The 22,952-nt window shown below is 42.8% G+C and overlaps 1 protein-coding gene across 1 annotated transcript in view; it reads right to left on the reverse strand.

Annotated features, from left to right (window-relative positions):
* The window catches only part of TMEM232 (transmembrane protein 232), a 684,788-nt gene that overhangs the window by 518,603 nt on the left and 143,233 nt on the right, over nucleotides 1-22,952 (reverse strand). The window contains exons 4-5 of the mRNA XM_085640765.1: nucleotides 21,890-21,995; nucleotides 9,360-9,517 (exon numbers count right to left, since the gene is read on the reverse strand). Of these exons, the coding sequence (XP_085496891.1) occupies nucleotides 9,360-9,517; nucleotides 21,890-21,995 (264 nt within the window). The remainder of the gene's footprint in view (nucleotides 1-9,359; nucleotides 9,518-21,889; nucleotides 21,996-22,952) is intronic.

Below are 22,952 nucleotides of genomic sequence, written 5' to 3' on the forward strand. Positions count from 1 at the left end.
CGGCATCTGAAAGACAAAGTGGATCTGCGAACAGTATGAAGTCACTTAGAGGAACAACAAGTGCTGAGGGAGAAGGTCAAAGTGGGGGGGGGGAGACGCAGAATATATTCCGCAGGGTAAGATGCAAAACTTAATTATTCCCTAATGGCTGGAAATGTCTCTCCTCCCCCCCCCCCTCTCCCCCTCCCTCCACCCCCCCCCCCCATCCCTCCAAGGGTCCCATGTTCATCCTCCTTCCATAAAACAGGCTTGATGCTATCATTTCATGTTTAACTTGGAAATGAAGCCGAGAGTATAGTTTTGGTAGGATACTCTTTTTGGGATTTCATTTTTTATTTTTATTTTATGAGAAGTCCTGCTGGCATTTATTAGTCATTCAGTTGGCATTAATCCAGTCGTTAGTGTACATCACTTGGGCTACGTCTGGGACTAAATTTCTGTGTAAAACGATAGCGCATGATAGACTTTTATAAAAAATATTCCTCCGGAATGTTATTGATATTAATTTCCAATTAGCTAATAGGGTACTATGTTGTTGGATTTAGCAGCCCACCATGCCTCAAAACACAGAGGTGGAGCCAGTTTCTAATCAAAGCCTGGAGAAAACAAGTGTTTAGAGAACATATTCCTTGTAAAAGTATAAAGACATCTGAAAAAGCACAGAATTTGTGGAACACGTAGATGCCCATTGGAAGGTTATCATTTTACATTTTCATATCATCAGAGTCCTTTGTGGTATATTAACACCAGACAACTTTTTCATAGAAGACAAAGGCTGGTTCCCAGTAAGCCCCCTCAACACGCATTTCACCAGCTAAAAGTTGGTGAAGATTCTGTGTCACATAATGGTTGAAAATAGGGACTTACCATGGCAATTGGGCACGGAAACACCGATTTCTGTAGAATATTCCCCAGTTCTGATACTACCCTAAGGGTGACACTCGGAAGACCTGGGTTTTCCCGCAGGAGGAATTACCATTATACATGGCAGCAGTAAGTCTGGGTGGGGGCGTTGCATTAGTATTGCAAGCCTAATTCTGGAATTGATTCTGTAATTAAGACTGAGATGGGTACTACGAGGCTGCAGCAGCAAGAGGGGGTGGGGGCTCGATCTCCGAGGAAGCTCGCGGCACACTCAGAAGCAGGGCAGAAGCACGCAGCAGCCAGCGCAGGAAACGGCGGAGGATGGATGATCAGTATGGTGTGCTAAGAAAAGGCTAAACCCCACTGAAAGGAGAGCCTTCCCAAGAAAAACTGAAAAAGAAGTGCGACGAGATGTAAGCAAATAGAGAGAAAAGCAATTGTGCATGAACTAGGGCCAGTCGCCAGGGACAGGAACCATCCACCGAAAGGTGGGACAATCGTGAAAATCAGCCACAAAAACAAAGGGATTTTTACAAAGCACACAAAGAAACCAATGGGAAGTGAGGGACGTGGCTAATGTAGATAGAGGAGCTACACCAAGCCTCGCAGAGCAGCGCATGGGCGCTGCTAGACTCGACCTAAAGAGCGGGACTCAGGGAGGAGCCCTGAGGAACACCCCATTTGAAAGGTTTTACCCTGGAGGAAAAGGGCTTCATCCATACTACCTGTTCCCTGTTATCCAAAAAGAAGCATGGCCAACTCAGAGCCAATCCATCTACGCGCAAGGACTCCAACCTGGGTAACAGGATTTCATGGTCCACAGTGTCAAATTCTGCTGTCAAGTCTAATAGCACCAAGGCTGCATTGAGTCCTAAATCCAGGCTTGTTGTAATGGATTCACTGCTGCCTCAGTGCTGTCTAATGTCTTGAACCCAGATTGAGAAGGGTGCAAGAGGTTGCCTTCCAATAGAAACGCTGTCAGCTGAAGGTTCACTCTCTTTTCAAGAATCTTAGTGACAGCCAGCAATAGTGTGACCAGCCTTCTTAGCAGGGTAATTGTATTTGCCCTTTTCCATGAGTCTAGTACTACCCCAGTTTGGAGAGAAGCTGAGAATAGCTCATGGTAAGAAGGAGCAATAAAGTTGACTATTAGTTTCAAGATATGTGGGGGAAATGGTGCATAGGGGGATCCAAATTTGCAACTTGAGAATTGGGCCTTCAGTTCCTCTATTGTGGGTGGTTGGGAATGAATCAATTTCCTTTTGGCTGTAGGCCCTGCTATATCTCCAGACACTTGCACTGGTTCTGAACTGTTGAGATTCAATAGGTTTGTCTGAATTTCAGTGATCTTGTCATCAAAGAAGTCACTTAGTCTCATGCAGATGTCATGATTGATCTCGTAAAGCGAAGGCGTTGCCTTTGGATCCATGAATCTTGTTGCCATTTAAAAAATCTCTTTCCCATTATTATCGGCATCCTTGATGCATTGGGAGTAGAAAGCGCTGTGTGTCCACTTAAAAACAAAATTGGGTCGAATTAAGGGCCTGTTTATAAAGCACCTTATCGGCCTCCTTGTAATGTCATTGGCAAGTTCGTTTCAGCTTTTTTGCAAGCTGCCCTCTCGAGGGCAAGCTCTTGTGAAAACCAGTGTGCATAACAGACCTGTACGCCCTTCCGAGAGGTCCTGATCAGAGCCACTGCATCGGCTACCTCCACGAGCCATTTATTAATATTCTTATCATCCAATGCAATGGTCATTTATTAGCAAAGGTCATCATCATTCAGCCTACAGACAGAAATTAATCTAACTAGGTAAGATTACAATAGCCCTCAGGGAGGGGGCTCATATACATTAGGTTCCTATCATCAAGGGACACATCCTCTCACATCAGTCTCTTTCGAGCCAGAGTGGCTCCTTGACTCATGGTGATAAATTACACGTTCTGGTGCTTTTTTATTGCATAGGTATTCGGACACCCATGCCCTTCCTGGAGCATTCCGAACTTTCCTAAAGTGCTGTGGACCAATAAGCTGTAAGTCAGTCGCAAAGCATAATGTTGTACAAGATGATGGTTGGAAGGTCCCTGCCGGACTAGCAGACTAGTTAATTCCAGAAGCTTCTGTATGACTTTGAAGCCTGGGTCAGTTGGACACAGGGCTCCCTTTAAAAGTGCAGAAGTATGCAGAAGTGACTTTTTCCATCATGTCCTTTGTTCCTGCCAGGAGCAATGCGATTACATTAGATGAAGGGTGTGGGGATCCTTGAGACAGCAGTCTCCTCTGAAGTGTAGGGTTCACCCTTTCACGAGGCCAGACCTATTGGTTCCCACAGAGTTGCTCCTCCCAAAAGGCTGATGGGTGTCACGTGTGAAGGTTTCTCTCTTTGTTGGACTCATGCTGTGAGTGTCTCCAAGTAAAGACCCCAAGCATCACCCCATACCCATTTTACCTAGGGGAAAAGAGTGTGTCTGTTCTGGAAGAAGAGGGATACAGAAAGTGAAGGAACTACCTTAATCCAGTTCCAGGACATCACATGCAGAATACACAAACCGTGGCTGAGAAAGGTGCAAACGAAAGACTGAAGCTACCAGGGTTCCAGAACATCCCACTGACCATCCGCAGGGTATCCTAAGATCTATGTCAGGTGTCCATGACAGCCCGCTTCCCAGAGGTGAGGGGACAGCACATGAAGAAGCCCTCAACAGTCTGCTTGAGTGGCTGTCAATCTGCTTGGAACAGGTTTCTGCCCGGCCTTCTGAAAAACAGAGTGCTGGATACACCTCTGTAGTCTGCCTTGAGGAGAGGCCCAGCCATAGCTGCCTGCAGTGGAGCGGCTCAGAGCAAGAGGAGTGAGTTAATCATTTTCAGCAACAACACATCTAGTGTGACAGTGGCACTGCCCAAGGCTTAGACAAGCTCCTCTGTCCTAGTGTGCCACCAGTTGCCCACCATCGGGCCTCAATGATTACTTCAGCCTCCTCCCTGGCCTCGGAGTGATCAGTGTAGTTACCAGCGACAGAACAGAAGAACATCAACAAAAGCAACCCAGAAGTGGGTCCTGTGTGCCCTGGTGTGCTAAGACAATCAAGACTTCATCCCATGGTCTCAAATGTTCCTGTGTGCACCCTAGGGTTGAGAAGATCTGAGCTTTATGTGTGACTCTGGCCCAAGTTCCCTGAGGGACTAAGTGACTGTTGCTAGATTTAGTAGATTTTTGAGCAAGTGAGAATCAGAGCATCCTTGTGTCACTGACCTTGCATGAAGCTGCTCAGCTGTAGGCCATGAGCAGCAGCTTTCTGGAGTTTCCCCTATAGTGCATTTTCCATTAAGTTTTGGATAACAGCATAGTAGTAATAGCCTTGCATTCCAATGCCCATATCTTCCTGTTGTGTTCAGAGCTGATATATTGAAGTACTTCTTTTTAACATATAATATCACTGGCTGGACACTGCCCTTTAACCCTGAGTGGCCCTAGAGCCCCAAAATGCAAGTGCTGATGGAAATTCTCAAACTCACCCCACCCACTCCCAACAACTTTAAGGAGTAAAATACAACAGTGTTACCACTGTACACGAGGAACAGAAAAGTGCTGATATATGTTTAAGTACCACTGAGTAGGGTAATAATAAAGACCCATCATCTGTCAGTATCACCAAGAAATGTCCTTGGGGTGAGCGTGTGCTCTACAAATATGCTTACTATTTGCACAGTAGTGAAAATTAAAATGCAAAACCAGAAAGTAGGTGTTTCACAAACAGTAGAGCTAGGATGACAACACAACAGAGCTCTTCTCGGGTTTATACACACTGACTAACAGTGAAGAGGCAGAGAGAATATAATGAAAATACTGCTGCAAACTGTGACATATATGTGATGCATGTGTAGACTGGATTAAATACACTAAGAATCTCTGAGAAACATTTTTGTATGCCTACATTCTATTTGCATACACAAAAAGAAGAATTTGAGAGTGTAACTTTCACATCTTGAAATCTTACTCTGCTAATTATCACGTATGAACACAGAAAAGTTGATTTCCTGTAAATGCATGGTCTGAAACGATGGCACCCGGGCGAGGGTGTTAAGTCTTGAATGTTTCCACGTATAACCGCAAACGGTAGCTCCCCGCCACAGAAATGCATCCAAAACTTGTCAAATGAAAGTAAGGAGTATGTTCCTTTTGAATGGTTAGAAAGGGGAGGGAAAGGGGTAAAATGGATAGTATATAGACTAAGGGTTTTTTTGGGAAAGAAAACAAAAAAGCAAGGGAGTCATTAAGAGTTTGCTAGAGAGGGTGCACTACTGTATATATCAGCTATGGTCCTGCCCCCAAACGTACTGTTCCCAACTCTAGTTAGAGTCGAGGGAGCACTTGGTTTACACCAGTGGGTACTCAGTTGGCTCTTCCAGCATAAACCTTTGACTCGAAGTTATCTAAAAGGCCAGTGACACCACTCTATTGCGTGAGGTGACCGTCACTCATTTTCTATACCCAAGACTGATGTTTTCTCTGTACCCTTGACCACCATGCCAGGTACAGAAAAAACACCATCGCCCCTGTGTGCAGGTAGAAAGATTACTGTGTGACATGGCCCGTATTCTTTTGTGTTCAAGATTCAAAGTCCCCTTGTAAATATTTCATAGGCGCTTGTTCTGTATATTTGAAGGCAACACACTAAAGTACACTGATTTGCAGATGGCTGGGTCAAAAATGAGGTGGCATTGTGTGCAAAAGAACGATGGACTGGGATGCAGCACGGGTAATTACCAGTAGCTGAGATTAATTCAAGCACTCCATCCATCACCTTTTCAGGTTGAGCATAAGCATACGACTGATTGTATACTTTAGTATACTTATCTTGTGGGCTTAAAGCCATCCCCCTGCTTTTGATTTGTTTGCTTCTGTGTGCTTTATAAATCCTTGCTAGCTAGTGGTCTGTCCTGTCTTTGACCCTCCTTTTCTCTTTCATTCCTCCCACACAGCAGGGACTAACTACTGTATCATTACGCTTTGTCATGTTTATGTGTTCTTTGTGGACTTTATTCTTCTTGGTTTCCTGCTTTTGTTTAGCGAAGCTTCCCTTTTCATTTGCAGAGCATTCTTGCTCTGTAAATCAGGTTCATTTAGATACTCCGTGGAGCACTGCCGAAGTTCCAACAACGATTCTGAGACACATTTCCATTGCAAGCGGCACAGGGAGCCGATAAACACCGGCTCAACTCATACTTATTTTGCATCTGCGAGGTTTTTAGAGTAAGCCATGGTTGAATTTGAACGTCTCCGCCTACCCTCTATGCTCCATCCTCTCTCAGCCCCTTCCTTCTTCAGCCTTCCTCCACAACGGTTCTGAGGAGACAGCAGAGTTATTTACACTCGCCCACTAATCCCAGCTCTCTCTGAAGCTTCTGATGCCTTGAAGACCACACCTGATGACTGAGACACCTGGAGAGTCCTTTGCCCTATCTTTGCCCTATCTGCTAATATCGAATTTCACCCAGTTAAACTCATCTGGAAAGAATGTGACTTTCACAGCTGTAAATCATCAGCAGAACGAAGCAACACAACCTCTGAGGCAGCATTAATGGAACAAGGCGGAGTTTGCCCATTCTACAAGTTAACTGCTTTAAAACACCTATAAAACTATTCAAGCATTTCATGGCTATTTATGAATTTCTGTCTGCTGTGCTTACGATTTTTACTCATCCGATCAGCAGAACGAATAGCTATGTGTATTGTCATGGAAAGTAGTTCGAAACACATTTATTAAATTTCCATTTGATTAGACAGATTATTTTACTTTTTTGGTCTTTATTGAATATTCTTGAAATCATTCATTTTACTGGTATGTTATTTTGAATATTTTAAAGGACTATTACTATAATCAGTATATAGGCACACAGGAAATCATTTTTTTTTCTATGCACATATGTATATGTGTACCAGCAAACCCATACACAAAGGTTAGGAGCAAAGTGATGAATAGAGGATACAGTGACATCTGGTATAGTTGAAAGCAAAAATAGGGAAGTAAATAAATACGAATTAGGGAAAAAGTAAATTGTATATTAAAGTCTCGTCACTTTATATGCAAGTCCTTTTCCCTTCTTTAGGGTTTGGAAAGTTAAACCATGCATAGCTCAACTTGTTCACTCTTGTGAGTCTCCTCTATAATTTTGTTATGTTAGGTGAAAGGGTTCCTGAAAATGGGACTTAATAGTTCTGTTTCTTCAAGTCTCTGAACAGAAAATTATAATTCATGCACCTTCTTACATTGTCCACTAGAGGTAACTAAACGTCCAGTGAAAACTACGACTTGTCTCATTTTCAACTTTTTACATACCTCGCAATCGCATGTTTTGTGTGTTTCATAGAGCCCTCCCTCGCAATAAACAACTTCACTGGAAAAAACTGTTTTGAGATGGTCTCAAAGGGAAAGCAACGTACTTGGTTAAAAATAACATGTTTAAAAGTATAATGCGTTGTCTGCAAAAAGACAGGTCAGAAACCCATCCAAGTCAACCTTCTTTTAGAAATGCCTTTCTGCCATGGTGATTTTTGTTCAAACTATGCTAGTGTCCCAGAAAAAGTGGGCAGTATGTGTACACGTTCATGCACAGACGAAAAGAAAGGGAGATGGGTAGTGTATATTTTTTATATTACCTCACATCTGTTGTCCTTGTCGTGGTCCCAGTCATAACTGCATGAGGTGAATCCCACCTCAGAGGCAGCAAAAAACAGGCTTGTGCAATGCAATAGGTCTCACATTTGCAAGAGTTTGAGCTATTGGCATTGTAAATGACAATGCCTTTTATTCATGTGTTTTTAAAATCTGCAAGCGGTGCATAAACATGCACTTTGTACTTATAGTCGTTCCTTACTAGAAGGACGGCTGGCAGTAAAAGAGGCACGGTTACTGCTGCCTGCCTTGCTTCTTGTAAGCAACAAATCACTGAGGAAAATAAATCCCTAATATTTTTTTTTAATTCTTCCTGTTTCTGCTTTCCCAATGTTAGCAATTGTGAGCGACAAGCATGTCTTTAATTGAATACCTTCTCAACCACGTGATAATTTAACCACCCATGGTCATGTGGGGGAGGAAACACTGTTACGGAAATGTATGTCGGGATGGAAGTGTTAAGCAGTTTTGGCAGGTATGTGAAGACTTGTGGTCGAGGTGACTGTAAGATGTAAAGAGGGTGAGTGTTGTTAAGAGGTTAGTGCATGAGAACAGGGGGAGTTTTAAGAATGGGAACAAACAAGGTTTGGCGAGTGTGTGATTAGGAGTAGGCTAAGTCGGGGAGGTAGAGAGGAGTAAGGGTGATTGTAGTGTGAAGAGTGTGAGTACGATGGCGTTTCAGGTGAATGGATTATGAGTGCGGGGGAATTTTGAAAGGGTAAGAAAGAGGGTAAGATTTGTGTGTTTCAAGTTGAAAGCGTGCTGTGTGGAGAGAAAGGGTACATGCAGAGTGAGTAAAGTGAGTAAGTTTGTGTTTAGGGACATGGAGTATTAAAGTGAGGGGAATCTCGAAACGTTGAAAGGAAGAGGGGTGATACTTGGGAGTTTTTAAGTTGAAAGTTGACATTGTGAAAATAGGTGGGGAGATGGGGTGGTTAAATTATCACGTGGTTGAGAAGGTATTCAATTAATTTTGGCACTCAGGGAAGTCATTTTTTGGTTGAGTAAAAGACATTAATTCAATGACTATTGGTGAAATAAAAGGTTTATTTTAGCATGTGATTGACGCAATATGGACAACATGGATTATTATATATGTTAAAATCAGGACAATTGAGTAATGGTGATTTTTTTATATTTGCAGTTACCCCTGAAGAAGAGCATGTGAAGCTCGAAATTGCATTGGGTTTTTAATAAAGAACACTGCTATGGAGTAATCATGCGTTTCTATAGTGTTCTTGATAGAGGTCTGGATGGGCACATCTTGAGCATTTGAAGCTGGGAAAGAGTATGTTACCTTACATGTGGATCAAACCATGAAAAATAATTTTTGAAAAAAAGCTGGAGTAAAATTGAAAAAAATGGAGTAAAAGGAATAAAGTACTTTGGAAATTACAGTAATTCTACAATTTTGCTGTGCGACTGGGTTTGTGGTGAAATGACGCCCTACACAGTATGGTTAATTATCACTGTCCCACCGCGGTGAGGCACAAGCCCAGTAAGCACGCACTCTTTATGATTTTGTACAAATAATGGAAGAATTGTGATTAGAATTGTGTACAGCTCATCACCGTTTGATGTATTTACGCTTTTATCAGCCATATTGTTGCCAGCTCTTGTGACCTGGTGAGAGGAAAATCGTCTCTGTTAATACTATCACAGCCTGGTAATCTGTTTCCTAACATCTTTACGTTTCAACACGGTGGCCATATTAGGTGAGGTAAAACCATTAAGTAGGCATAGGGATGCAGGATAAAGAAATGCAGCAGTAAGACCTAACATTTGGTAAAACAGAAAAGTACATTATTTCACACTTACCTTTGAAAGTTTTACTTCGCTTGAGTATAGATATGGTTTTTGAACCGCATCACAACAAATCCTATATAAAACTGATTCCGCAAGGAAAAACAAAACCGGACATTGATCCGGCTCCAGTGGTGCGTGGTCCAAAGATGCAAGAAGGATGTCCAATGCCTCTAGAATATGGGAATGAAAGATACAGAGACAACTATTGAACTGAGTAGATACTTGTGAGTTTCGCTTTGTTAGTCGTACTCCATGCAATGTAATTACAGAATGGCTATTTGTGTATGTAATACACAAGCAATTAGAACCGTTGTACTCGATTTATTAAATAGACCGGTTTCTGAAGTGCTAAATCTGAAGATATGAGTAAAATGATGAATAAAAACACTTGTGATTTGTTCATGCTCCTCGTGTATCAGCATCAACATGCAAAATGTAAAGTTTGGTATAAGTGAAACTAATTGTGCAACCCCTGCAGCGAGAGTGTATTTGTTTGCTAATACAGATGTGTGTCCCTTCCAACAAATTCCCACTGCGAGACTGCCTGTTTCATTGCTAAAACTAATACTAAAAACTCCTAACATCCAAGAAACGACAGCACGGTTAGGTGTGTTGTTATCCTTTTAACAAGTCCTTAACGTCCTTGCCATATTCACAACACAGAGGGAAGTAAGCCTTAAAAGGCATGTGGCAGAAGCAAATGGCAGACAATAGCTCTGCTGTGATTCCATGGCAGATTTTAGTCCCAGATAGTAAACAAGTGCTGGCCAAGGTCTGGCATTTGCAGACAGCCTTCTGGCAATTCTTGATTTGTTTTGTTATGGTTTTTGCAAAACGTTATTGTTTGGGACTATGCTGGGCCCTCATCAATCTACAAAATAAAAATAAATTGCTACAGGCAAAAAAGTTTTGTGGGGGGGGGTCTCAAAAAGCCACACATTACAATAGAACTCTCTGGCACTGAAGGGGACTACTTTGTGTGTGGATGTGTTCCTTGTAAATGGGTGACATGTCATAACTCACAGTGAAGGCAGCCAATGGCTGAAGTGGGCTGATGCATTCCACCTTAATAAATCCTGGAGTGGGTGGAGGAAAAATGTCAATGACACCATTCACAGACTAATGGATGAAGTCTGGCTGAAAACACCTATAGGCAAGTATGTTATACACATAATTTCAGTAAAATCAAAAGGTCTTGGCTAGCATAGACCTAAAAAAGTCAATCAGTCTGGCATTGGCTGCAAGCGTCTTGCCTTTGAGAGAGAAAGAAAATGAGAAAGAAAGAGAGAGAGAGAGAGAGAGAAAGTAAAAAAGGAAGGAAGGCAGGAAAGAAAGAATACAGGAAAGAAGAAATTAAGAAGAAAAAGAAAGAAAGCAAGAAAGCAAGAAAAAAAGAGAATGAAAGAGAGAAAGAATGAAGGCAAGAAAAAAGGTAAGAAAGAAAGAAGGCACAAATGAAGGTGAGAAAGAAAGAAGGCAAAAACAAAGAAAAGAAAGAAGGTAAAAAGGAAGCAATAAACAATGAAAGAAAAGCCAAGAAAGAAGGCAGGAAGGAAAGACAGAAAGAAGCAAGGAGAGAAGGAAAGAAAAGAGAGAAAGGTAAAAGAGGATAACAATAGAGAACAGTTTCAAATGGACACATCAGGTATGATGTGAAATAGCAGTAGTTAGAAAAGCAAAACACTCCAAAAGGAATTTACAACAGCATTGGCAGAAATTGGGATCTGATAAAGATAGAATGTGCCCTGTGTCCCCATCAGAAGCATTCTGCTATCACATCAAGCTCTACACAAAGGGAACACAAAAGTAATTATACAGTTAAAACAAAGCCACTGGCACTGAAGGGAACTAGCTTGTGTGAGGATGTGCTCCTTGTTACAGAAAATGCAGTCGCTCAAAGTAAAGTTAACCAGTGATATAAGTCGGCTCACCCATTGCCCCATGCTGTGTGCTGCAGTGGGCGGAAGCAAAATGTAAATGGCAGACCAATGGATGAAGAGAGGGGGCTGAAAACCCTTTTATGTAACTATATTATACATAATTTATTAAAATCAAAAGGTTTTGGATAATGCGGCAGATGAGGCATTATGTGAGCTACTCATGAATGTATGAGCTTGGTTTCTTCAGAAGTAGTAGTATGAAAGCAGTTTCTTGCCCAACCACATGGTGGAAGCCGTTGCCACAAGTTGAAACTGCGCGAGCAGTAGACCTAAGGATTATAAATCATAGAGAACACTTCAAAACTCTAATGCAAGCCAAATCTTAAATAATCAGGTCCTGATTACAAGTCTCGCAAAGAGGAATTACCATATAGAATTCTGCTCCACCTGATCATGACTAGGGGTGGGCGAAACTCAAGGAGTTTCACTCCGCAAATTTCCACGGAGGGAAACTCAACACGATTCAATGGAGTTCTGCAAACAAGTCGAAATCAGCACATGGCAGTGAGTTTCAGTGCCAGGAGCTCATTCCGAGCTGAAAATTCAGCATGAACTGCATGAGCTGCACCAAATGCCATGCCTGCTGCTCTAGTCGATGCTGCTGCTCGGGTAGATTTTGCCTGCGACCGCCCGGGTTTGGAAAATCTTCCTGAGTGCCTAACATTTAATCTATGGGATGCGGGAGAAAAATCTCCATTACATGGCGCTTTCTGGAGTTTGGCTGTAACTCCGTGTTACAAGCGTAATGCGGAGTGGCCAAAACACCGCCAACTCTGCCGCCTTCCCCTAATCAGAAGTGACCCAGTGTTCCCTAGATGGGTTTTCAACAGGTTCATAAATATCAGACCTGATTTTACAGCAGCAGCCAAACCTTGTCCCGGACTCCACCCTGACTTTTTTTGGTCTGGCGAGGGGGGTCAACATTCAATGCTTCCTGCTGCCAGAACTAAATATCCTCTTTCCTCCCATACATTCACCAAGCCCCTTCCTTCCAATTACTGGCAAGTAAAGCCATTGAGGCCAGATAAAAAGTCACGTTGATGTGAGGGGACAAGCCAGATGTGGGTCTCATACTCACGGTTAGATCTGGCATCTTTTGGGGTGTTTCCCCTGTATTTTTGCTTTCTGACCTCCTGATTTGTACTCTGTTTTTGCTGGTTTAGTGTCTTTGCGCTCTTTCTCACTGCTGTCCAGTGTTAAAGTGTAAGTGCTCATATTGTAAATTGTACTATGGATCGGTGTTTCCATGATTGGCATATTTGATTTACTGGTAAGTCCCTAGTAAAGTGTACTGGGAGTGCCAGGGCTTCTAAATCAAATGCCACTAGTGGGAGGGCAGCACTGATTGTGCCCCCCACAGAAGTAGCCCTATAAATGTTTCTCAGACCTGCCACTGCAGTGTCTGCATGCAGTTTTTACTGCTATGTCGACTTGGCAAGTGGACCTTCTTGCCAAGCCCTCGCCTTCCCTTTTATTACATGTAAACCACCCCCAAGGCAGGCCCAAGGTACCCCTATGGGCAGGGTACAGTGTATAGAAAAGGTAGGACATGTACTGGTGTGTGTAACATGTCCTGATTGTGAAATACAGTGGAATTTGTTGTTCACTATTAAAAGGCTATCTGTCCCATAGGATAGAATAGGGAATACTTTATAACATCTTATGGGTATATATTCCCATTGGGACAGGATAGAGGGATGGAGTTTAGTATGCCTGAACTCAGAATATAGAATCATTGTGTACATTTCGTAACCGGGCAAAAACACGCCCAAGTGGAATTTTCCAAGCAGGTGCAGTACAACACTGAAATACAGAAAAAAATGGTTTCAGCACTCCTATCTTACACAAAGTATCATGGTCCAAGGTGGTTCCATCTGGAGCCCGCCACCAGATAAGGGGGAGAGGGCCTCTATCTAGTGACAAAGCTATGTGCTGACATAAACAATGTGCTCATTACTGAAACAAGCCTAACGTGGCAGAAACAAAACTCTAAGAGGAACATTTCTCGGAATTGAACTAAATCAGTTTCGAACAGCCCGAAATGGCGCCCAAATAGAGAATGGCACGGCAAATGCTAACTTACATGGAGAACTTTAACAACTGCTCGTGCCAAGCCACCAAGGGGGTGAGCAGGGGTTATTTTAGAAGGCTAGCCCCCTTATCCTGACTAGAAGGAAGGGTCCCAATTTGGACAAAGGAGCAAACCATTGCCAACTAGAGACCCCCATTTCTAACACTCACCATTCCATTGGACTCCAGCTATTCTGGCTGATGATGTGTTATATCCCAAAACCGGTACTAGGATGCTTGTCTCCAGTCTAGGGAGGACCTGGTCTGGCAGTTCGAGCTGGATTGATCCCATCTGGAGCAGGGTCAAGACTGAACTGCATATGGCTGGGTCTGGTGTGGTGAGCAAAAAAATGATGGATTTAGGCACAAATCTCTGTAATGGGGAGGAACGTTTGACATTGTTCAGCATTCTGTCCATCTATTGTTCTTTTTGCAATTGTCACCCTAAGTGGGAAAGGTATGCCCAGATGTGGGTCCACTGCTTACCATGCCACTGGAGTCAAGTTATCCTGGTTGATATGGGGTGATACCCCAAAACCGGTCCTAGGATGCTTGTTTCCGGTCTACTGAGGACCTGGCCTGGTAGTTTGGGCTGGACTGTTCCCATGGGAAGTGGGGCTGCGGCTGATTTGTATATGGCAGGGTCCAAAATGGAATGGTTTGGGGAGAAAAAAAATTATGACTTTAGGCCCAGATCTCTGTACTGGGGATGAATGTTTGACATTGTTCAGCATTCCGTCCATCAGCTGCTCCACTACTGGCTTTATGTTTTCCATATATGATTTACCTCTGTTTTGATTGCTTGAATACTTTATTCAATAGTTATGCAATAACACTCAGCATGTGCCAACCCAGTTAAGTCGGTAATGTCCCGTGGGTGCAACTTCTTCATTATACAGCTCTTACAACAGTGTCTATACTCTTCCTCCGCCAGCATTGATCCCTCATCTCCCAGGTAGTACCAAAGTGGTACGATGACGTTACTCTTCGGTTTCCATCTTCTCCTCTATAAACACCCAGTGGCTTCTCCTATTTCAGTTACCACTTCTGCAAAGTCACCCACATTCCATCCTCTTGCTCAATCCATTGTTCAGATTTCTTTGACCTCCTTGTGATCCTCTTTTACTGCACTCCACTTCTTTATTAGCACAACATGCCAGTTTCTATTCTTTTCACTCTTCCTGTTTTTGCACTGTCCACATCCTTACTTGACCCACATCTTAAGAAGCGACTCCCTTTGCTCTTGCTATTTTACTTTATTTCATGAGATTGCAAGAACTCAATCAATCAGGGATTTGTGAAGAGCGCTACTCACCCGTGAGGGTTGCAAGGCGCTTGAGGGTGAGGGGGCATGCAGCTTTGAGTCAGCCGAAGAGCCAGGTCTTGAGGCTTTTCCTGAAGGTGTGCTGAGTGGGGGAGCGTCTGATGTTGATCGGGAGTTCATTCCCGGGTCTTTTTCATGATGTAGGAGAAGGCTCTTCCACCTGCTCTGGCTCTGCGGGTACGTGGGGTTTGGCGAGGGTGAGGTCGGCGGAGCGGAGGTCTCTCTTGGGTACGTGGAAGGAGACCCTTTCGTTGAGGTATTGTGGTCTGGTGTTGTAGAGGGATTTGTAGGCGTGTGTCTATGGGAAGGCAAGGAGGCAACACAAAGGGGTAATAAAGCACAGAAAAAGAACATAGCTGACCATAAAAGTGCTAAGAATTTGCACAAACAGTAATGTTAGCAGGAGGGTTGGAAAGCTTTTCTGGACGAAACACAGACACCACCATCGGAGATCATTAATAAAAACCCTGCCTCTGGCAAACATCAGAGGTCTTGCAGCCAGACTCATGGATGATGATGTAGCGTTAAGTGAATGCATGATGGGGATGCCTGAAGGCTGCTTTCTACATGTAGAGTCACTACATCCCTCCAGTTCATTTCAGACACTATTTCCCACCCTGGACTTTATGTTATGGCTTAATGCATTCTGAGTGAAGAAGTCTTGTTTTGCTTCCATTGTAGTAATTATAGTAACACACCTGAGATTTATAATTTCTAAGTGAAAAGTTCAGGCCTGGAGCTAGTATCCATAATGACCTGACTGAGGTGGCCTCTTAGGTACATTTCGCACAAACACGTCTAGGAAGGGAGACAGTGTCGAGGACTCACTGAAGTAATCTAGGAGAGTATTATGTTCTCTTTATTTTTCCAGCAATCAGTGCTGTTACGCAGCAAAGCAATTAAATGGTAATGTTCAGACTTACAAATACATTCTGAACCGTGATTTTTCCTGCAGCATACCAGCAAACACTGAAGCGAATAGAATTAGAGTAAAGTTAGCACACCTTTACAATATTTAATAGGAGGCTAAAGAGTATATTTTCCTCTTGAAGCGGACTCACCTGGCATAACGCAGCGGACTGTTCACGGGACGCCCACGCTGTGTGTCTCCCTCGCCGCCACTCACCTTCGTTGGCCGCAGTCGGGAGAGACTACAGCTCCCGTCATCCTCTGCTCTTGGCTTCCGCCTTCCGCTTTCCTTCCTGTCACCAGCGCGCCCGGAGGCGCTACATAAACGAGAGGCTCCCTCGGTGGAGCGGGGGGCATTTCCTCTTGAAGCGGACTCACCTGGCATAACGCAGCGGACTGTTCACGGGACGCCCACGCTGTGTGTCTCCCTCGCCGCCACTCACCTTTGTTGGCCGCAGTCGGGGGAGACTACAGCTCCCGTCATCCTCTGCTCTTGGCTTCCGCCTTCTGCTTTCCTTCCTGTCACCAGCGCGCCCGGAGGCGCTACATAAACGAGAGGCTCCCTCCGCGTCGCGGGACGCGCGCGGGTGGCGCCGGGCTAAGCCCGGGCAAAGGGCGGGCCCTCTGTGGCCCTCAGAGGACCGAGTGAGGCCGGGACGGGCCACGTCATTAAGGTGTCAGGTATTCATCCGAGATTAGCTGGACTTGGTGAACTGTATTGTCCCACGAACGGAGGCGTTATTGTGCAGGATAAGAAACTGCTTGATGTTTTTTAACTGAACTATTTTGGCTAACTCTTATTTTGTGTAGGTGTTATCACATCCTGCTATTGTTTAATTCAATTTTAAAAAATCCCGAGGTATCCATGAACATGTCGAAATCCACGTTAGGAAAGAAATCTTCCACTGCTACTACACTAGATAATTATTTAGTAAAAGTGGTCACTAAAATAAATAGTGAAAGACGCACATCATTAGGCCAGGGTTCACCTCCCACCACCATTTCCCCTTTATTGATCAGCGCGCCCACTACATCATCTCCGCCATTTCATGGTGTGAGTTGTAGCATTGAAAATCATGACCCGGTAACTCTGGTAGATCTAACCCCTCTTTCTTCTGATTTAGAGCTGATCGAAGCCCATATAGACGTCCCAAAAGACATTAATGAGGCTCCATCAGAGGAGTCTTTGGTTCCGGCAATGCAGAGAGTCCTGAGACCCCGTAAACATATACAATCTAAACGGGGAGGTGGTCGAAGCAGTCACAAAAAAACAGGCCCTGTGCCTATAACTGGGGATACTTTGAGGGAAGTTCCACCTAATAACCCCAAAACAAAAATAGATCCCGATCAATTAGACTGTCTGGTTGGCATTATGGAGGCTAAAATTCTTAAGATAGTCGAACCCCTAGTAACTAAAATTGGTGAACTATCGGCAGAAATTGAAAGTCTACGAAACCTTCTGGGTCCTCGCAGTAGTTCATCTGTAAAAGCTAGTATTGCAGCTGGGGGTACCTGCGGAACTATTGAGCCACATAAGTTCACAAAGGAAGCATTAAATCCTGCTGAATCCCCAGATGTTGTACCTATGTCACAAGTTAATAATACCACACCTTTAGACATTTGCCCAAAGAGCAAGAGGGAAACCAGGATTACACGTATGGCGGGTGCACAACCAGATTTAACCCCTGAGTGTGCCCCTTTTGTGGCAGTATTGACAAATGTCCCACCTTTGCCGGATGGTGACCTGATAAATAAATCAGAATCCCACAAATCTCTTAAGAATAAATCTGTTTCGTGGCTAAATAAACAGTGTGGGTTCCCTGTACAATTATCACATCAGATATTAACTACCAGGAGAGTCTCATGGATAGGGCACTCACGTAAGAACACTAAGGGGGATTGTGTCATAATAAATTTCAGAAATCCATTCCTGGTTAATAATGCCCTATTAAGAGCTTCTTTGCTCCCTCACACTGACCAGGGTATCAATCTCCGCCCACTGGGATACTTTTATAGGCATCAAACAAAGCAACCTATTAATGATCCCTCGAGGGGCAGAGTATTTATGTCCGAAGGGCAGTCATTCCATGGTGTCGCTACATTTAATCGTTTTCAACCTTTGAGTGATTTAGACTCAAATGATTGACTCGATTTTGATTGGGATCCTTCTATATCTATTATGGAAGCTCCCACTCTGACCATGGAGGAGGACCAGGGGATAAACGAAAGTCAATTATGTATGGGGGTGGAGGGCACCCCAAATGTCATGACTGTAGAGATGAATACTAATGATGAAAATATGGATAGCTCAGCTGGTGTGCCATCCCAGTTTGTAGGTACGAGGGTCCTTAGCTGGAATATAGCCGGGCTTAATAGTAAAGCGCAAGATCCCCTGTGGAGGGACTGCTTATTAGGCTGTGAAATTATTGGGCTACAAGAGACCTGGGACACGGAAAGTACCTTTTTGTTGGATGGGTATTCTGCTTTCTGGTCAGCTGCGGTGGCCTCTTGCAGGGGGAGGGCAAAAGGCGGACTCTTAACCCTCATCTCATTGAAACTTGAGGGTACTTATAGTAAAGTGGAGACAGGTTCGCCTTATTGCCTTGCTGTAGAAATTCAAACTAACTCAAACGGGAACTGGCTTATTGTTAATTTTTATAATTCTTTTGCTAAGAGTACGCCAAATGAACATTTAGTCAGTCTTCATGATTTCTTGGAAACGTATAATGATAATAATAAGAATCCCTATTCGGTTATAGTGCTTGGAGATTTTAATGTTCATCGTTGTTTAAGCAATTGTTTTGTGTGGGACAGTTTAGGTCCATCAAACCAAGAAAATATTCATTTTGAACATACCCCGCAGGGTATGTATTTAGAGGAGCTCCTCGCTGGAAATGCTTTGGTTTATCCCGCTAATCATACAGATGATATCCCAACATACAAAGGAAGTGGCCTGGGCTCTACCATTGATTATATTTTTGTTAGTACAATTCTAGTAGATAGTGTGAGTCAGTACAAGGTCAACTGGTCTATTTATGGTGACCATAATTCTATCCAGTTGACCTTGTCTGACGACTTAAGGAAAAGAGAATCTGACACTCTTGCTGCTGGAACTTTGGATATAAGGCCCATTGACCAAACACGTCGTCTGAAATGGTGCCGAGTGGTACCAAAGGACTTTAACGAAAATTTGTTGGGAAAGGTTGGGGAGGAAATGTCTACCTGCTTGAAAGATGGGATTACTGGTGATGAGGTCCTGGTAGCCTATGGTAAAATTTGCTTACAGGTCAATAGTGACCTTAAAAAAGTATGGAAGGGCAACCCATGAACGGGGAGAAATGGTTTGATCATAATTGCTCAATAGCCCAACGGAAGTTAATGAGAGCATTGAAAGCTGTGCCATCTGACAAAACAGAAATCGCTGTACTTAGGAAAGCTTATAAAAAGGCTCAGAGTAAGCGTAAAAATGAAATTCGGGAGGAAGCATGGAATGAACTTTTATTTATAGATGTAATTAAAAATAGTGCCAAATTTTGGTCCGTGGTCAATAAGCCTTTTTTTCATGGCAAAAATAATAATGAGCTTGACTGCGCGGTATTCAAGAAAAAAAATGGTTTAGTCATTTTAAACAGGTGTATGATGGAGATGGGACAAGGGTGGCCCCTACACTAAACTTGGAGAATTATACTCTGTCTTTTACAGAACTAGAGGTTACACATGCCATCATGCAAATGACAAGCAATAAGGCACCGGGACCCGATGGAGTCCCGGCAGACCTTTTTAAATCAGACATAAAAACTTGGTCCAAAATTTTATACAATGTCTTTGTTAATGCCTGTCAACTGGGTCTTCCTCCCACTTGGGCGAAATCGGTTATAATACCTATATATAAAAAAGGCGACAGAGGTGACCCGAGTTGCTATCGCCCAATATCCCTAATAGATTCCTCAGTGAAAGTACTGGGTAGGGTGGTCCTTGCCCAACTGACTGGCTGGTTAGAGGAATCAGGAACACTCTCTATGGCTCAGTACGGATTCAGAAAAGGGATGGGCACCATAGATCAATGTATAAATCTGCAATTATTAATAGGCAAATATACGGTGGCCAAGAAGGGAGTCCTATTGGTAGCTTTTATGGACCTGTCATCGGCCTTTGACCGTGTAAATAGGTCAAAATTGTGGTCCTTGCTCCTATCCTATGGAGTAGACAAAAACATCGTCTACTTCTTAGCTGATTTACATAGGGATTTATCGGCCACGGTTCGGTATGACCAATTGGGCAACTGTACAGAAGACATACCCATATCTAATGGAGTTAGACAGGGGTGCATCTTGGCACCCCTGCTCTTTACCCTATATATAAACAAATTAGATAATGCTTTAATCACCTCATGTAATGATATTCCGCGTGCAGGGAAATGTCTAATTCCCGCACTTTTATATGCGGATGATGCCGCCTTACTTGCAAGAACGGGGGTGGGCCTTCAGCTATTGTTAGATTCATTTGCGGGTTTTATGAAGGCGTTGGATCTTACTGTCAATTTCTCAAAATCGCATGTAATGGCCATTGGACCAAAATCCTCAAAGATTAAAACCTTTAAATGTGGGGGCCATCCATTATCCAGGGTATCATCATTTCCCTACTTGGGCGTTCTTTTTGATGATCAAGGTTCCTGGGTAACCCAAATAACAGCCAAAAAGATTGTCTTATCTAGAGCGACTGTGGCAGTTTTAGGTTTTGCTAGGAAGTTAGGCGCCAGGCCAATGAAGGCTCTTATTCAAGTATATAGAGCCAAATGCTTCTCTCTAGCAATGTATGGAGCCGAGGTATGGGGTATTAAAAATTTTAAAAGTATACAGATTGTTGAGGATAGGTTTTAAAAAAACCTCCTTTCAGTTCCGATCTCAACTGCTAATTATAATACCCGTCAGGAGCTTGGAATTGGTTTTGTAGAAGACTCTATTGCCTTGGCCCCATTATTGAAATGGATCAGCATTTGGTTAAACCCGGACCTACAGTTCAATCGTACGATCATGAGAGATTATATGTTACTAGATCATGGGTCAACTATACCCTGGCTGAAATATATTCAGAAACTGGCAAAAAAGTTGGGTCGACCTGAATTATACCATTCACCAGAAGCCCTAGTAAAGGGAGACATAAAATGGTGTAAGGAAACCTTTATGTACATAGCTACTATGGATCGGGAAGGAAATGAGCTGACAAAGGTTACTGTCAGGGCTCACCAGCTATGTAAAACAACACCATCCATGGAACCATACCTAGGATATGTCACAAATGCAAATCACCGTTTTTTATTGACTAGATTTAGACTAAATCAATTACACCTATTGTTTGGAGATAAGAAAGGTTGGAAAAGGGTAGAGGATCTCGGCCCTTGTTCCTGTGATAATTTTTCGCAACAGGATATCACACACTTTCTCTTCTTTTGTGAGCACTTTATTGATATGAGGAAACGCTTCTTACTCCCTATTTTCAAAAACAAAGGTTTTGTGCAGGTGAGACCTGCTCTTCTCCACCTTCAAATGTTAACCGATGTTTGGGAAACTTTTAACATTGCGAATTTTGTATCTGTTGTTATTAGATTTTTGAGGAAATGAATTGTGTCCTCTTTTAAATGTTTTTTAATTGGTATTGTTCTTCCTTTTTAAATTGTATATTTAGCTGTTTTTATATGTTTATAGGTGCTATAGATCATTTAAAATGAAATCCGTCTTTTATCCATTATATTGTAGTATGCTTTTATGGTTTGCACTTAAACCGAATAAAGACTTTTGACTGACTGACTGAGTACATCATTTAAAATTAGCCTCAATGGAGGTGTTTATGTGGTCACTCCTCAAGCTGTTAAGGACTTTTATGTACATGATGTCTATGCACGTGCTGTCTTAGGTGAAATCATAAATATTACATGAGGACTGTTGAGCTGCTTTAATATCACCACAATATAATCACATGAAATTACTACTGAAATGATCATATATACTGTTAATACAGAGGGTCCTATTCACAAAGATTTTGCTGTGGATTACTCATAGCTTTTTACTAGTTTCCAAGAGTAATCCACAAGTATGCAAGAGTAAGGGACTGATTTAGAATTGGCACAAACATGACAGACACAACACCTGCCTTCCAACAATTGTATTTGGATATAATGTACTTGTACTAAGGTGGACGGGACATCTGCCAAGCTCTAACTTAGGTCCATGTAGCACCCACTTATAAACCAATCTTTGTGAATTGGGCAGAGATTAAGGAAATTAAAAGACAAACAGTACCTTCTTGGATTTTTCCTTTGCACTGAGCCAACAAAATGAGCTCTGTCCATGCCTTGGGAAGATCCACAAATTCCCCAGTTCCCATAGAGCTGTAGCCTGCTCTTCTCTGAAAAAGGATAAACAATTGATTGAATAATTAATTGACAGGTGTATAGGATCAAATAGTTTACTTTTCCTGTGCACAATATTGTTTTGGGTAAAGTTAATTCATTTCTGGGTTACTACCAGACAAAGAAGCACAGTGTCATCAACAAAGGTTAAGTGCCAGATTTAGATTTGATCCATAATGGAAACCCCTCTAATTTCTGCAGGAAATGCTAAATCTAGAGGAGAATCAAGCAACTTGGATTCCGCCACCACAGGGTGGAGTTGTCCAAACAATGAGCCACATCCATAGACCCTTACTAAAATCTTTGTTCAGAATTGCAGTGTCAACCCACATTTGGCAGCACATCCCATTGGAACATTTGTGTCTGTATTTATTATGTACAACATATACTAGACCAATCAAGATTAAAGGTGTAGGGGAGTGGGAGTGGGAAAAAGCAGTGGGAGGAGTGAATGAAAATGACAAATTGGGTGGGGAATGAAACAGAGAAAATAGAAAATTGATTGTGAGTTCATTAGGTATCAGGAGATATACTGTTCAATAAGATTTCTAGGCTGGGGTTTAACAGTGCAGCTGTCACCAGGCATTACATAATCAACCTAAAAGGGCTTTAAGAAGCACTGCTAGGACAGAGCTTTGGCTCCGCCTACATGTTGGTTGCCAGGAGTACATGTTTTGATTGGGCGGAAGTTATGTTATGTTATAAAGTTTTTGTATAGCGCCTATCACTGCCGGTCTCTAAGCGCTTTAACAGAAAGAACATAACATACTGTCATCCCGGAACCCTCTGCCATCTCTGATTACACCAATAGTGTTTCCTTTTTAAATAGGTACGTTTTGAGTTTCTTCCTGAAGGAAAGTATCTGTGAATCTTCCTTCAGACTGGCCGATAGCTCATTCCAGAGTTTCGGAAGAATCACCGAAAGGGCACTGCCTCCTTTAGTTTTTAGTTTA

Source organism: Triturus cristatus, chromosome 2_1 (assembly GCF_964204655.1).
Source record: "Triturus cristatus chromosome 2_1, aTriCri1.1, whole genome shotgun sequence".
Classification (NCBI taxonomy): domain Eukaryota; kingdom Metazoa; phylum Chordata; class Amphibia; order Caudata; family Salamandridae; genus Triturus; species Triturus cristatus.